Below are 17,257 nucleotides of genomic sequence, written 5' to 3' on the forward strand. Positions count from 1 at the left end.
CAGGCGCGGCGGGGGGGGGCTCCGCGGCTGCTCGCGGCTGCTGGAAGCGCTCCGTGGGCTGGCGGGACTCCCAGGGTGGAGCGCGGCGGCCCCGGGGAAAGAGGCGGCCGCGGCAGTCCCGCTGCGGGCCGGGAGGCGGAAGGAAGGGGCTCGGCGCGGCTTCCCCCATGCCCTTGGGGGGCTGCATCCGCCGCCCTTGCGGCTTCGTGGCCCGAGGTCCGCCCGCCCCGTGGAAGGTGCCCTGGCGGGGCGGCGCTCTCCTCTGCCGTCAGCAGGACCCGAGGTAGGGCTGAACTGGCGGCGGGGCAGGAGCCGAGCGCGGGCGGGAGTGCAGGGAGCGTGGTCTGCGGGCTTTTCGTGCGGTGTTGAGCGCCTCGTGGTGTTCGGCCGAGGAAGGCGGAACTGGGTCGGTGGTGGTGGCGCGGGTGAGAGCTGCAAGCGCGAGGCTGGCGCGGCGGGCGAGCTGGCGAGCGGGCGAGTTCCCGCTCGGAAGCCTGGCTTCGTTCAGAAGGGCTGGCAGGAGTCCCTTCTGCTGGTTTACCGCTGCTGGGGGAGAGTGTTCCCGTGAGGAAAAAAAAAAACACAGGAGGAGCCAGAGAAGTACCCTTCGGTCTGAAACTGTCCTCTCCTGCTTGCTGGTCTTTTTCAGAGTAAAACGGTTAGCTTTTCATATCCTAAAGGCTACACGTTTAAATTTTCAAAAAACGTGGATTTTGTGTTCTTGCAGAGGGGAGAGGCACACTTTCCCCATATGATCTCAGCCTCTGATCATCTGTGGTGCAGCCCTTGGGACGTCTGAATTCACCTATCATCCCCAGAATCTGATGCCCCAAGCTGGACGTGATATTTGACATGAAATAATGCTTCTCTCTTACCACCTCAGAAGGACTCCTTCTGAAGTACTTATGTACAAGAGGGAAAGGTTGCTAGAGAGGAATTCCACTTACTGGAATTGCTGTGCTCAAATGAGTGAAAATGCGTAAACGTGCGCATACCATAGGAAGCTAGAACCTCTTTGCTCTGTAGCGTTTTGTCGTGTATCTAATGCAAGAGTTGGAGTTCGCAATACGCAAGTAAATTTTCCGTTCCCTAAGTCTGGCCTCTGAAGCATGTTTGTGTTTCCATCGTGTCTTCTTTGGGCTCCCTACAGAGAGGTGGGACTTGTCGTTTAGGTCCCTGCTGACATACGAAACGGGGCTTAAAACTTCTTCAGAAAATTCAGAGGGGAATCACAATGCTTGCAAAACTGAAATAGCCTGTTAGTGTCACTCCTGTGGGGTGACTGATAGAAGGGCGTGTGAGTATTTGGATCTTACGTTGTTACAGGGTCAGTCCCACTGTCTTACTGTGTTCCTCTGAGCTGCTGTCGTTGTCTGCCTTTGAAATGGTGTTTTGTTTTATAATTCTATGAATGTAGTTGTGTGGCTTTAATTAAAAAAAGAAAAACCTTAGAATGGTAGATCAGGGGCTTGTAGTTACCACCTGTCTTGCTCTTCATCTTTCCCTGATTCACCTTGTTGACTTTCATTAGTGCTAACAGATAAGCCCTGCTTCAAATATGTTGCCTTGCTTGGACATGGACAGAAGAACTGAAAGGAGTGGAGGAGTCAGGCTTTCCCGTGAGAAAGAGAAAGGACTCTGGTGTGCACGGGGGGAGTGACAGGGCCTGATAGGCCTTGGCTCAAGGGAGAAGATAAACTGTTAAATAAGTGGAAGACCAGTGGTGCTGTGCTGCAGGTGGCTGGCTATAAAGGGGTTATTAAAATACCTGTTGCTTCCCACATTCTTCAGTCTACATGTGATATTAGTGGAAGTTTTGGTAGAAAGAGCCAAGCAATGTTTCATACTCAGTTTTTGAGAAAATTCAAAATATTTTCTAGCACAACCTATACTTTGTTTTTCTTTTTTTTTAATACTGTCAGCAAATAAAACTTCAGTACTAAAATAATTATAATTTCAGTATAACAGGTTTGGAAAGTGACAGGACCCATATGAATTCTCTAGTATCATTTCGCATGAACTGTAGCAGTGTGAGCTGCAAATCTAAATAACTGTTAGTGAATTTTTAAGAGATGAGGAGCATTCACGTTACTCTTACTAAGCTAAACAATTAAATCTACTTTCAAGTCAAGTTTGCCTAGTATGTATGACATTTTTATGTTCTTTTGTGTGTGTGTGTATTTGAAAACCAAAAGGTAAGTTAAAGCTTAGATGTCCACAAAACAGAACTATTGGTTTTATTTGTTTCTTGAGAGTGCTAGAATATCTCTCAGACTTCTACATTTCATCTTTGGACAGTAATATTCTCCTTTGTCCTGAAACCAAAGGCGTGGATTCTCTGCAGAAAACTCTTAGTTGTTAAGAATTTCTGTACGCAGGAGAGGGGATCATCAGTAATTCTCACTGTATCTGCCATTTTACCTGCTCGATACATTTTCTTATGACAGAAGGATCACTGTGAGCTGGTGCTAATTCTATCAGCTGAACTAAAATGTGTTTGGATTTTACTTTAAGCTGAACCACTTTCTTTAGATTCCTCACAGGGGCTCCTGTCTAGGTGGAAGCTCAGGGAGGTTCCACACAGAGCCTACTTCAAAGAGGCTCATTCTGGGTCCTCAGATCACCTGTAGCTGTTCCAACTAATTCAGCCAATTAGTTTAAATAACAGTTACACTGTTCGGGGCAGCTACAGCTGCTTTAATGCCTGCAGGTAATTCTCATGGCTGTTGCTACCTCCGAAGACACACAAAGGTGCCTTAGCTGGTATCTTAATTTTCTGTGTCTTGAGGGGAGGGTGTGGTGGTTCTTTTGTTTGTTTGCTTGTTTTTGTTGAGCCTGATGGGTTAAAAAACCATGAAGTACTACTGGGTAACCTTCACCATGTCAACTATTTTAGTTTTGCAATTGTGAGTTAAAGCTTCCAAGTTTACAGGTACTGTGCAGGATGAGTGGATTTCTTTTTGTAGTAATCAATTTTGATCTTAAGTTGACAAATACTGTTCAATTGTGTAGTTAATTGGGTTAAGACTCCAAATTTTTATTCTCTGCAACACAGTTTTGAGATATGTCAACTTCTAGGAGGGTCTGGATTATGTTCTTAGGCCGGGTTTGTGGCTTGATGTTACTTCTGCAAAGTTTTGCTTGAAGTATTTGTATGATCATGTATGTTGCTGAGGGTGAAGTTCAGCTATTTAGTAGCAACTGCAGCATTCAGCATCAAATTAAGTTCTAATTGGATAAAGGAAACTTAGTGTACCTATTTCTTCTGTGGAAGGAAAGAAAACTACCCGACAAACCCTGCAGGCTCAATATGTACTTGTAGATGTTCTCTCTGATACTAACCTTAGTGTTTTTCCATGCTGTGAGCAGTGGAATACATAATACTTTCATATAGGTTATAGCTAAGCTTAGATGTAGCATTTTTAATGCACGTTACTAAAAATTCTCTTGCATGTTGGCTTTATTAAGTCAAGTACATTGGGTGAATCTCAGGCCCTGGGCTTTGTTTGTCCTGTGAAGCTCAACATACAAAGTTACCTGCTGTAATGGGTATGTTCAGAGTCAAATGTTCACAGCTGACTTTACAGAATCTAATACTGAAATTATACAGCACTGAAACCTGTATTAGGGAATCAGTATAAGCTAGCTCTTGAAAAAAAACAAAACAACAACAACAAAACCCCCAACAACACAAAACCCACAGCTTTTTCCAATAGTGTAAAATAATAAGTAGGCTTTTATATTCAGCTGTAGAGATCTGTGTGAGAATTGAGTGTAAGTGATAATGGTGGTGGTGATTACTGTTATATTCTTTTATTGCATAACCGTTCTCCTAAGGATAACAAAAATAAGATTAAAAACACTAGTCTAACGCACTTTCATTTAATGTTGGCTTTTTTTTTTCCCAAGCTGTCACAGTTTTTCGCTGCTGGTAAGCTAAATTAAGAGACTTCTACACTTAGAATTTGTATTCAGAGAGTAAAATGTTACTTGCCAGCATCTGAAAACAAGTTGAAAGCTAAAGCCAGGTACATAATGTCTTCAAACATCTGTTGAGTTCCTAGGCTGTTTTAGAATCACACAATGCCAGGGTACAATTTATTCTAGTTCTGGTAAGTTATTGTTTGTTTAAGCTTCAGTAGCAGGACTGCTCTGACCCATTCTGTTAAATAACAAGTCACAGGTATCCATGCCATTTTTTTTGTCATGCTGTCTTGTGCTACTGAGTTGTTCTTTACTGAATAAATAAGTGGATATACAGAGTCTTAATGTAGGTTTTGGGGCTTCTTGGTGTTCTCTTTCTCCTATAAGAAAGTGCTGTTACCCTATCTTTTGACTTCAGGACTGTGGTAGGGTTAACCTTGGCCAGCAGCCAGAGCCCACCCAGCTACTCACTCCCCCTCTTGAAGAGGATGGGGGGGAGAAAATAGGATGGACAAGCTTGTGGCTTAGGATGACACAGGAAGGTTGCTTACCAGTTACCATCATGGGCAAAACAGACCTGACTTGGGGAAAATCAATTTAGTTTCTTGCCAGTTAAAATAGATTTGGATAGAGAGAAACAAAGACAAAAAAATTTAACCACCACCTTCCCCTACATCCCTGTTTTTCCCAGGTTCAGCTTCACCCCTTCATTCCTGACTCTTCTACCTCCTCCACTCTGTGCAGCGCAGGGGAATGGGGGGTGGGGGTTGTGGTGGGTTTGTAACGCTTCATCTCTGCCTCTCCTTCCTCTTCATGCTTTGCCCCTGCTGCAGTGTGTGTCAGTCCCGTGGGCTGAATTTTCTTCAGGACATACCCATCTGCTCCGGCATGGGATCCTCCACAGGCTGCAGTTGTGGGTATCTGCTCTGCCGTGCAGCACCTCCTCCCCCTCCTTCTTCTCTGACCTTGGTGTTTGCACTGCTATTTCATGCTCTTTTTCTCTCTTCCTCTGCCTGTCTGGCATTTTTGTCCTTTCTTAAATGCACTTTCCTAGAGTTGCCACCGCCTTGGCTGCTGGGTTCAGCTATACCCTGTAGTGGGTCTGTTGGTGCCAGCTGTGTCCAGCGTGGGCAGCCCCAGCCTCTTCTCATCGGAGGCCATCCTGCAGCCCCCTGCTGCCAGCGCCTGGGCACCCGCACCTAGTACAACCTAGAGATGCCTGTTGTCAGTCACTCTTAAGTAACTTAGGAGTTAACTTTTTGATTAATAAGTAGTGTTCTAATTGGCTTTGCTCTTGTTACTCTAAGCCTAATGCTGGCATGTTCTTATTCCTCTTTGGTATTACTTCTACATATTGTATCTTCAGATTCACATGCAGCTGCAGTGCTGGGGCAAGAAACCATCATCAACTAGTTATAAAATAAAATGGACTTCTACTTTTTTTTACCTTTAATCTACAGCAGCTTTATATGTAAGGGCTATTTTCCACAGTAATAGAGCCTTCAAAAAGAAAGGAGCAGTCAGGGGGGTGGTATTGCGAATTGAAAATTGGCAAGTAGGAGAACGTTGTTGAAGCGAATATGGTTATTTATGTGAGGGAGAGTGCTTCTTTAAAGGTATCTGGTCAAGGACCTTCTTCAGTGCAAAAACAGGATAGTAAGAAAAGGAGGAAGCCATAAACAAAACGTACAGGGACACAAATCTGAGGGAGGCAGTGATGAGAACCAAACCTGGCTGCTGATTGATAAGGGTGTGTGGGAATGTTCATTCCAGCAAACTTATCTGAGCGGGGACCTGCTCCTGGGAAACTAAGGGAAAAAGGGGAACCAAAAATACACAGACACAGACCTAAGAAAACAAAAGTGGAGACAATGACAAGAAACAAACCAGCCAGGCACAGTAATTGATGGGCTATCGAGAAACCACAGGCAGTGCTTCCAAGAAGATCAGCCTGGCTTTTGCATCTGATGAGGCTGTAAACCAGGGGGGATCCCACACACTGGGCTGGGAGGGGTGCGGCAGGGGAAGGGGAGCAGCGGGGGACACAGTGGGGGTAGGCAGAAAGGGGTATAAGGGGGGCTGGTTGTGCGTAAAACTTGTCTGGCTGAGCCTTTCGGCGGATTGCCACAGTCTGTCCTGTCTTCTTACATCTTCCTATTAAATCTTTTCTTAATGTTCTCTTTGCATCATCTCGCTCTCTGCCCCACATACAGGCGTGCTGCAAGGATGAAGTGCCAGCTACTGATGAGCACTGTGCGTGTGAGTGGACAGGGCCGCAGCTACTGGAGTGAGAGGGGATGTCGGCTAGTCGCGTGGGTGGGGGTCTTGGCTTCCAGCCGCGGGGGGGGCGGAAACGGTGAGTGTCCTGAAAACCAGCTGCTGCGGGGGAACTGTGTGAGTGAGGTGAGTGAGGGGCAGAGCGCCGGTGGCTGGAACAGGACCGTGGGGCGCAGCCCGTGTGCCCGGTGCCAGCTGCTGGGCTGGTGGCGAGGGGCGAGCGTCTTATCTTCCTCAAACCTGTTGCGCATGTGTACTCACTGGCAAACTTCAGGCTGGGCCAGCCGGCGTGGCAGGGACCTGCGTGATGGGTATGAGGGCCTGGGGTCTGGGCAGGGTGTTGGGTGGACAGCGGGAGCCGTGCTGGTACTTGAGGGAGCTGTGAATGTGCATGTACTTGTGAACCTGGAGAGTGTCAAGTGTGTGCCTGCACTAGCGACCTTCTGCCTCTGCCAGCCGAAGAAGAGAAGGGGACTTGGTGCTCTCTGCTTGAATTTTGTGTGAGTCCTCCATGTAGGTGCTGTTGAGGGCAGCACCTTGTCTGTGGCAGGCTGTGTGACCCGCTGTGTTAGTGTTCTGTGTGTGTGCCACTGGAATATATGCTGGGCTCTGCTACTGGTTGAACCTGCCAAAGGGAAAGCAGCAGCCATGTCTGTCAGCCTGAGCAGAGACCCCGGCGCTGGGCTCCAACAGCCAGGCCAGAGACAGTCCTTGCCAGAGTGGCTGGGAGAGGCAACCACTTCTGACATCCCTCAACAATTTATACTTTGTCAAATTTTAAGTAAAGATGTCTTAAGTATTTCTGGTTCTGGCAGTGATACTATGTGCTTTTACTTAGCTCATGGTACTCAGGAGCAGAATGTAAGAGATCTCTGTCAAATGGTTTAAGTTCAATGGGGTGGATGACCTTAAATTTCTAAAAAGAAAATTCTATTGTTCTTGATCTTACAAATAAATAAATAAGTAAAGCTTCTTCTGCTTAAGTAAAATATGCTATCACACAGTGCTGCTTACGCTTAATACGTCTCTGGGACTCTATATTTGTGTGCCAGTATCTGAGCTATAGCATAAAGGAGACTTGAAAAATAAACCAATTGTCAATGTTCTATTTCAGACTGAGAAAATTAATGGGATCCTATTGAATTTTAAAATCTACATAAATTAATAGGTCACTGTGGTTTTAAGTGGAAATACACAGCTGTGTTTAATTTGTGTCCAGAAAAAAAAGTGTTGATATCTGTTACCAGAGTTTGCAGGTGTTCTTTGCTGGACATGTAAAAATGCTTTCATTCTTGTAATGCAGCCATTCAGGTAGGATGTCCTTGTCCTCCCTGTTTTCACAACAGTTAATTTACTTAGTTTATTGTAATTGACTTTTGTGAAAGAACGTCATGATCCATTCTCCTTCTTGACATTAAAGGTTGTATTTTACTTTGATGTGAAAACCTTTTTCTGTCCAGATCACCAGGAAGATCTGGTGGTGTGTTGCGCTGTGCTAATTTATCGGGAATTCACTGTTGCAATGCATTTTTGTTGTTAGATTTAAATAAATTGATAGATTGGGCTAACCTTACTCTTAATTCTTTCCTTGCAGCCGATTTATTTTGCACATTCCAAGTGAAGAAAGAGACAATGCAATCAGAGTGTGTTTTCAGATTGAACTTGCCCATTGGTTTTACTTGGATTTCTACATGCAGAACACACCAGGATTACCTCAGTGTGGGATAAGAGACTTTGCTAAAGCTGATATCCTTTTTATTACTGTGATTGTTTCCGTCTCGGTGGATAAAGTGCAAACTGAATATTGTTAATGAAATTTCATACTTGCAGCAGGCAAATGTCAGTTCATGTGTTGGTAATTAAAAGTTAGTATTGCTAGGTATGTGATTTTTATCTGTTCATTGCTTCCACAGTTTTGTGGCATCCACAAAAGAGATGTTTCTCACACTGCTAAAGAACTACGGAAAAAGGGTAGTTTCTAATCTTTGAGGATTTTTCCTCATGGTTGTGCTTTGGCAGACTAGGTGGGTTTCAAAGATGAGCTGTTGGAGCTTGTGCTGGTTTTGACTGGTATACAGTTAATTTTCTTCATAGTAGCTGGTATGGGGCTGTGTTTTGGGTTTGTGCTGAGAACAGTGTTGATAACCCAGGGCTGTTGTCGTTACTGCTGAGCAGTGCTCACACAGAGTCCAGGCCTTTTCTGCTTCTCAGCCCACCCCACCAGCGAGCAGGCTGGGGGTGCACAAGAAGTTGGGAGGGGACACGGCCGGGACAGCTGACCCCAACTGACCACAGGGATATTCCACACCATATGGCGTCATGCTCAGCAAATAGAGCTGGGGGAAGAAGAAGGAAGGGGAGGATGTTCAGAGTGATGGTGTTTGTCTTCCCAAGTAACTGTTACGCGTGATGGAGCCCTGCTTTCCTGGAGATGGCTGAACACCTGCCTGCTGGTGGGAAGTGCTGAATGAATTCCTTGGTTTGCCTTGCTTGTGTGCATGGCTTTTGCTTTACCTACTAAACTGTCTTTATCTCAGCCCACGAGTTTTCTCACTTTTACCTTTCCAATTCTCTCCCCTATTCCATTGGGCTTAGTTGCCAGCTGGGGTTAAACTACAGCATAGCTCTTCATGGTGTTTTGTCTCCTTAATTTAATCCCTTTCCAAGTAATTAGTGACATAAATGTTAATGTAGCTGAAGGTGGTATGTGTTCCCCCATGGGCTGTGCCATGTATTTGTTGGAAGTACTGAAAGTTGCTCCTAGAAACAGTTCTGTTTGTAAGGGAGAGGATGCATTTTTACTGAATTCATATGGTTGGCCTCTGTTTTTTTTCATTTCTCACAAGGGCCACTGGAATGTACACTATCTAGTCCTTGCTGGAGGAAAAACTTGTGACTTGCATCCAGCAAGTGTTTTAGTTGTAACCTTTTCCTATATGTTCTTGGTGTGGGATTAGAGTATTGCTTCTAATTTTCATGATAATATTGGTTTCACTACACAACATACTTCTCTGTTAGTTGATAACATTAACTTGAAATGCTACAGCTTTTATTTTAACAATAAAGTGTAAGAATATGATAATTTTCTGTTGCTTGATATTATGCAGTTATATTTTATTTACTTTGGCTATGTTTTTAATTATAAATGTATTTTCAGACCAACAGAATTCTTCTAGTAATTGTAGGCAGTGCAGGAAAAATACAATGCAATAGATGTTACTTGTTCATTACATCTGTCCCTCTCCAGCTCACATTTGCCAGAAAAATTAGGTTTGCTGCAATGTGGTATTTTTAAGTACTCTGCTACGGAATATTTTTTATTGGTAGTGTAATTTTATATATAATACATAATATTAATACTTTTATTAAGGACTTGCATATTTGCTTTCAAAGTTTTAGAGTTATAAAGGTTGTTCATGTTTTCTCTGCATGGTGAGTTTTGGTAAAGTGTGTTAGAACTTAGATGTCTGTAATTTGATGTCATTAAAACTAATTGTTTTACATAGTAAATACTTAAGTACAGATTCTGTACTGTAGTCTAACAAATGATTGTGGGAAAAATATATCTCCACTTCAAGCAGGAGATGAAACTGTATTTTTGTCTGTCTCACTTTAAAATGAAAAAAAATGTGTTTAAGAATAACATATATTCAAAATAACTGTTACGTGAATACGTTTTCTTTAGAATTAGGGGAGACCTTCCTTGAAACAAGCAGCCTTGCACTGTCTCTTTTTTTTTTTTTTTTTTTTTCCCCCCAAATAGGCTTGTATGAGAATTACCAAATTACATGATGCTTTCTGACCTTTAGAGTTTGGTAATGGATTATTCATAATACTTCCAAGAGAATATGTCTTGAAAGCACTTAGGGGGAGGGAGTGTGGTTATTGTAAATGTTAAGTGGGTATCTTCTGTATGTCTGTGTGTGATCTGAAACTGGATGCTTAAGTTTATCTTCCTTAACATGCTGCTGTACTCTTCAATCACTGTCCTTTTTTACTGCCTCAAGGTGAAGATGTACAAAAGGTTTTAGATGAGTGGAAAGAATACAAAATGGGAGTGCCAACCTATGGTGCAATTATTCTTGATGAGACACTTGAAAATGTAAGTACGGAAATAGTTGTGAAGGGCTAGAGGTAAGGGTGGCATAATGCTGGCAGAAGTAATCTTTTTGTTGTTTACGTTTTTCATCTGGAGAAAAAAAAAGTGCTTCAGATTCACAAAGACCTTGCAGGTACTTGACACTGTTGAGTATGTACAGAAATATAATATGGGAGACAGTACACAGACTTCCACTTGCTTTCCTACTCAGTTTTGGTTTTTTATTCTAAGTTGCATGATCCCATAAAAAATTTCACAGTTCTTGCTGGAACACAGAAAACCTAATGGGTTCCTTCCTCCAGGCTGAAGTATCTTTTTGGAGAAGCAGGGGAAGGTGAAGGGAAGACATTAATAGAAATTGGTTACAATAGTGGGTGTTTGACAGTTGCATTCCCTTGTGTTTTGCAGGTTCTTTTGGTTCAGGGCTATTTAGCAAAGTCTGGTTGGGGATTTCCAAAAGGGAAAGTAAATAAAGAAGAGGCTCCTCATGACTGTGCTGCTAGAGAGGTAAGTTATGTTTGACTCCCTTAAATTCAAGCTAAAGAAATTTTTCTGAGAGCTGGATATATGCGTTAGATGAAAAGACATTTTGCTTTGGTATCTCTTTATTGAAATCATGTAAATAAATAGTCTATTCTCGCAGGAGTTGTCTGCTGTAGCTTTTAGTGCTTTTCTGAGTTCCAGAGTGATAATAAGGGTGTGATTATATAATTTAAAATTAATGTTCAATGTTTTTAACTTTTTGCACTAACTTGCTAAGTTAAGTACTATTTTTAAAGTTCTCTGCTGAACTATCAATTTACTTCTAAGTATTATTTTTGGTGTTTGGGAAATCTTATATACTTTGTGGTTTTGGAATATTTATTTCAAGGGCCACTGTAACTGTAAAAAGGTAGAAGAATAGGAATTTAGCTTATGTACACTGGGCTATGTAAACAGGCTAAAGAGTTGAGTTGGAGATTGTAGAATATTACGTAAAATCATGAAGAGCTCTACTTTTCTATTTTTTAGTGATGCAGGAACAAGGAGCAGTGTATATAGCAAGGAAAATCTGAAAACTAAAATCTGTGGGATTTGTTGCTGATGGAGACCTAGATATATAGTGAAGCTACATATTAAAAATAGCTTGTAAAAGAATATTATTGATATAAATTCAACGTTCATATAACATAATAAATGCAGAATTTTTGAGAGGGAAAATTAAGATGAGTGAAAGTAGTAAGATGCGTTCGTTTTCTTCACGGTTGGACTGAATCGGTGTCTGAGAAACCATGGATTTTTTTTTTTAATATACCTATCAAAGATGCATGAATGAAAAATTCTGTATTTCTGATTCCGTGATGGTGCTTTCCATACCACTCATATTTAATATGGACTTGGAATAGCAAAATAAGGTGCTAGATCTTGACATTGCACTATTATGTGATGGACACACATGAAATACACTTTCATGTTAGCAGGTACTGATTTCTGAGTGTAGAACATTATTTATATAAGTGACTTGCCAAAGAGTGAAGCGCCTGAGCTACAGATGCAGTGGGCTGTCAATGCAGAACTTAAGGGCTGGGAAGGATGAGCAGAGACTTAGTAACGTTGATTATTCAATGCATGTCTCTTTCCCCCCACCCCATAAATAGCTTGTTCAGTTAAACATTTACTAGTAAGGTGCTTTTAGGGTTGGTCTAAAGAACTGACTGAAGGGAGAGGAGATCATAAAAATACATGGACCACAGCAGAGTGGACAGGACAAACTAGGTGTTAACTGCTTCAGGAAGGAATGATGTGAAGTATGACTTCCTCTTTACTTCAGGTTATGCTAGCAAAAGCATTCAAGTGGGCACAGTTATAACTGGGAAAAAAATCTTCTCTCTTTTTTTTTATTATTTTATTTTATTTGGAGAATTGATTTAGATTACACTAGTGAACAAAACTGTTGCTATGATCTTTTCCACCAAGGTAAATGTCATTGTGGGTAAACTGGCAAATTCTTCAATGCTTACATGTGGCTGGAATCAGGATGTCTGTAGTATCTGTGCATAAATCTATAAATCTTTTAACTGCTTTTGCTGGAGTCAGCACAGGTCTAAAACCATAAACGGCATTTGTATAAGCTCTAATTGAAGAGGTCTTCACTGGGCAGTGCCTGTATGGTTCAGTAGTATTTTAGAAGCCAATGAGAGCAAAAATGAAATGGATGATTCTCTTGGTAAAAGGAGTTTCTACAATGAATTCACCTGAATCATCTGGAAAGATCACTTAGGAAGGGAAAACATTAGTGTTAGTAGTAAGAATAAGTATAGAAGAAAAGCATATCTTCTCTTAATTGAGACTGTGTGGTGGGTTTTTATGTGGGGTTGTTTTTTGGTTGGTTGGGCAGGGGGGGGTTAGTTTTTCTCGTAATCTCTGCTATTCTTAATGTAGTTAGATGGGAAGATGGCTTGCTTTTTATTTTGATAGAAGAGGAGTTGTATGTGCTAATGTGAAGTATAACTGGTCAGTTACTTGCTTTGAATTAAAGACTCTTTTTTTTCATATTTGTGCTTAATTTCCTCTGGGTTTTCAAAAATTGAACAACCATTTTGCTGATGCCAGTATATACATCAGTATTTTGCATAACATACTTTGAGTAGTTCCTGCTATTACTATTTTATATGCAGTTATTTGATTCTGTTTTTCATTATATGTACCCACAGGAGATGGGGGTGTAGAGGAGGTTTTACTGAAGATCCTGTCCCTCTTTTTAATCCTAAATCTGGTTTTTAAAAAATTTCGCTAAGGACTTCTGCCTTTGGATTTTTGGCAGTGGGGCTTAATAGCCCTGGAGTTAATATCCAGTTCTATGAGTGATTAATTGTTCACATGCACGTTCCACTCTCTGGGCAGAAATGTTTTGGACAGTGGGATCAATCCTGCATGTTGTCTGAGTACTTGTATTTCCTGTGGAGACTTTGAGGACTAGGAAGTTTCTAAAAATAAGTATTTACTTAGCAAGCTCAGAGGCATGATCTGATTTAAGCTGTTAGGTGTGTTTGACATGAATCTTTTTATATTATAAACCTTGTATATTTGAGAATGTTGTCACAAGTAAATATTTCAATGTAAGGCTTTGAGTAACCTGATCTAGTGAAAGGTGTCCCTGCTCATGGCAGAGGGGTTGGACTAGATGATCTTTGAAGGTCCCTTGCAACCCAAACCATTCTGTGGTTCTATGATCCTTCACAGCAAGACCATAAAATATGCAAAGAAAATGCTCTTTTAAAATATCATTGTCTTTCTAGTAATCTCCAGCAGGTATAGCACTCCTATTTTTTTCTTTAAAGTAGCTGACAATGCAGTTTTAAATTTCTTTGTCAGCGTGAATATGCAGTTTGAATTTTGTAATTAGAGTTTTGCTACCCTATTGCTGGGTTTTGTTACTAACGTAAAAATGATTATATGTATTGGGGGTAGAAGGTTTGTGAAGTAGAAGGACTGTTGAAAGAGAAGAAAAAATGAGATGCAAGTAAACCTTGCTAGAATTTGAAGATGTCTTTGCTCCCCAAATAGTAGTCTTTGCTGTGAATAAGATTTCCATGCATCCAGCAGCATGGAGGAGCAGCTAGAGACTCCTCATCCATGTCAATAAATTGCTACATGAAGGTGTAATAGAGTTGTTTCAACTTTTTTTACAGGTCTGTCTTAGAGAAATACAAAGCACATGGGATCTTAGATACTTTTTCTATTATTGAGCATATATCTATGTGTAAAGGCTTGTCTTTCCCAGTAGTGGCCTGCTTTTGTGGATAGATCTGAAAAATAGTCATTCCTTCCCTTGTGATGATAGGTTCTGAAAGGATAAATCTGAATACACACACTGATTTAATCTATATGCTTCTCAGGTGTTTGAAGAAACTGGGTTTGACATAAAAGAGTATATTTGCAAAGAAGAATATATTGAGCTGCATATTAATGATCAGTTAGCACGGCTGTACATCATTCCAGGAGTTCCCAAGAACACAAAATTCAACCCCAAAACTAGAAGGGAAATTCGGGTATGTGTTGTTTGATTCTATAGGAACCTTGTTGTGGAGCTTGTTTTTTTTAAAGCTAATGGTCTGTAAAATAATGAAGCTACCAAGGATGATGAATACCTCAAATACTAGGTACAAATGGCATCTCTGCACTGTAGGGTCTTGTCAACTTCTTGCAACTCTTCTGCAGACTGATTCTTGACCATGTGTCTGATGTCTCCATTCATCCTGAAAACAACATTAGAGCATACTGTCAAACTATAATTCTCCCCTTCTTTTCTCTTAGGTGGTGTTAGGTGGTGTATGTGTTTAATTTCATGTTATTCCTAGTTATAACTGCCTATATAACTATATATTCTTCTGAAGATGTAATTATTAATTGGTGATATATAAAAGCCTAGATATCAGAAGGAGAAACTAAGGATTGTGTTCTCTCTTTCATGGCTGATACCATCCAGACTTAGAGAATAGTGTATTTTAAGGAGGAGGTTGGGAAGGGGACACAATGGGAACTGTTTTGGATGGTTTGTGTACCATTAGGCTTTTAAAAGGTATCGTGAAAGGGAGAAGCAAGGGTAGTAGACTGTTGGAAACTTTGTTCCTGATATCCATAATCTTTGAAGTTTGAATATGTATCTTGTATTGCAATTCAGTTTGAAACAGCTATCCCCATATTTTTCATGTAGATGGTGCTACTGGACAGGGCATCTGGTTTTCTAAATAGGAAAAGGTACTTCCAGTTGACTAGACAGGAGTCTCTTAATTTCTTGCATGAGAGACCTGTTTTTCAAAATATGAAGTAAAAGATTATGAACTTTGAGGTTTTTTTAAATGTACAGTAAATACCGCCCTTTGTATAATGGTGGCCATCTGCATGGGGGTGATGAAGAGTTCTTACAATGACAGATTTCTGTCTCCCTGCTGAAACACAGTCTTCATCTGATCTAATACAAGTAGGCATGCTGTTTCTCTGTTCCTTGTAGAACTATACTGAAAACCTGTTCAGTTTGTAACTTATTTCCATAATATGCATCTTATCTGGACTTGAGGCTTTGGGGCTAGGTTCTGCAATAGAAAAGCTCATGTGGATTCTTTTATGTGTGTATATTCAGAATTCCTGATTTTGTTCTCATTCTGCAAAGCATACAGCTTTAACAATTAAAACTATAATATATAAATTATAACACATGTTCTATAGTTTACCTGTGGGTTGTTTTATAACAAAAACTGAAACTTGCTCTGCAAACTAAATCCCCTTCTTTCTGATAATTTTTGAACTAGTACTGATGGTCTAGTTTTGATGGCATTTTAAATAAAAATAGCAAGAATAGAGTCACTCTGAAATAGTTAAAGCCTCTAACTTTATTTATGGCACTCAGTGTGCAGTGGTTTAATTTGGTTTTTGAAACCCTTATTCACAATTTAGTTGGTGGATAATACCTTTCATATTTTAGGTGCCATATCTTGCAATGAGTATGTGCTGTGCCATCTCTTACTCTGCAGCTGCAGTCAGAAGAATGACCCCATTGTTAATTAACCTTTTGTGAAAAACCCTGTTGTGGTCTGTTAATTAAAGTCTTCCATTGTAATTTTTTTAATTGAGGGGAATAATTGTGGTTGAAACACATTTGTAACATTCTGTAAGGCTACAGTAGTGGGTGTTTTGATTTTATTTCTTGTTTTTCTAGAATATTGAGTGGTTTTCCATCAACAAATTACCTTGCCACAGAAATGACATGACCCCGAAGTCCAAGCTGGGTTTGGCACCTAACAAATTTTTTATGGCAATTCCCTTCATCAGGTATGTCTGAGATGAGGCAAATGCTAGGCCAGTACCTTTCAGACATGTTTAATTCCTTCAGATTTGTTTTAGTAAGTAGATCTTGTTGCACTTCTTGCTCACAGGCCATTGAGGGAATGGATTTCCCGAAAGAGTGGAGATTCCTCAGATAGCGACAATGGATTTTCATCTGCATTGAACACACCCTCTAAGCCCAACTGGGAAAAAGCTAGGTAAGAAGCAGGTCAGTTTAACACCTCTATATCCTTTCTATAAAACATTGGTCATACAAAGCTGTTTGTTCTTTCTCTTGCTCCAAGTATTTGTGTTCCAGTAATAGAATGGGTTAAAAAAAAAATAAAGTTGTGTCCATATCTCATGGGACTGTAAATAGGATGAGAAGTTAATTAGTGTCATGATACACTTTTTTGGTAAATTCTGACACGTGTCAGAACTGAGATAATTTCTTGAGCCCTGTCTATGGGAATCCAAAAAACAGAAGCTAAAACAAGTAGGTAACTTTCAATGCTTCAAGTTCAATGCTTTTGGCACTTCCATAGAGGAGAAACGGGACTCTCTAAAGTAGGACTGTAAGGTACTATCAGAAGTAGCTAGCTAGATAAAACCTGTGGGGGTTAATAGGGGAACAAGTGCTGCTGGCTTTTGATTCAGCTGAGCTAAAAGTGGTAGAGCAAACTTTAAAACCTGTAGTCCCAAAGAGAAGAACATGCTCCAGTAATTCGAGTCAGGTCAGCACCAACACTGAGAACAACAGGACAAATGCTAATGTGGACCTAGCTTGCTGTCTATGCAGAGCATAGGTTTCATACCAGCAGGCAAAACAAAGCTGGGTGAATGCAGTGAGCATTATTAATTTCCACACTAGGTTACTTAAGCTTGTCTTCCAGATTTTTCTCAAAAAGCAGAAAATTCTTTCGTATTTCTCTTCTACTATCAATAGGTTTGAAGTTGTGTTGTAAAACGTTTGTTTTCCTGTACTAGATCCAAACTTCGCTGTAGTCATCATGTGTTTACAGATGGCTTTTCAGGAGAGCAGTGGGTGAAGCCAAAACAGCCACAGAAGCCATATAATCATCCTGAGATGTCTGAAGTTTTGAAAATAAAGGTATGGTTGTTTCTTAGGCAACCATATGCATCTAAGCTATT

The 17,257-nt window shown here is 40.8% G+C and overlaps 1 protein-coding gene across 1 annotated transcript in view; it reads left to right on the top strand.

The window, feature by feature from the left end:
- Positions 1–17,257, top strand: part of DCP2 (decapping mRNA 2) — a 28,635-nt gene that overhangs the window by 324 nt on the left and 11,054 nt on the right. Inside the window, exons 2-8 of the mRNA XM_010563462.1 lie at positions 7,796–7,947; positions 10,176–10,303; positions 10,709–10,807; positions 14,179–14,331; positions 15,999–16,111; positions 16,216–16,323; positions 17,093–17,216. Coding sequence (XP_010561764.1) covers positions 7,796–7,947; positions 10,176–10,303; positions 10,709–10,807; positions 14,179–14,331; positions 15,999–16,111; positions 16,216–16,323; positions 17,093–17,216 — 877 coding nt within the window. The remainder of the gene's footprint in view (positions 1–7,795; positions 7,948–10,175; positions 10,304–10,708; positions 10,808–14,178; positions 14,332–15,998; positions 16,112–16,215; positions 16,324–17,092; positions 17,217–17,257) is intronic.

The sequence above is a fragment of the Haliaeetus leucocephalus genome, unplaced genomic scaffold (assembly GCF_000737465.1).
Source record: "Haliaeetus leucocephalus isolate CR32 unplaced genomic scaffold, Haliaeetus_leucocephalus-4.0 Scaffold167, whole genome shotgun sequence".
Taxonomy (NCBI): domain Eukaryota; kingdom Metazoa; phylum Chordata; class Aves; order Accipitriformes; family Accipitridae; genus Haliaeetus; species Haliaeetus leucocephalus.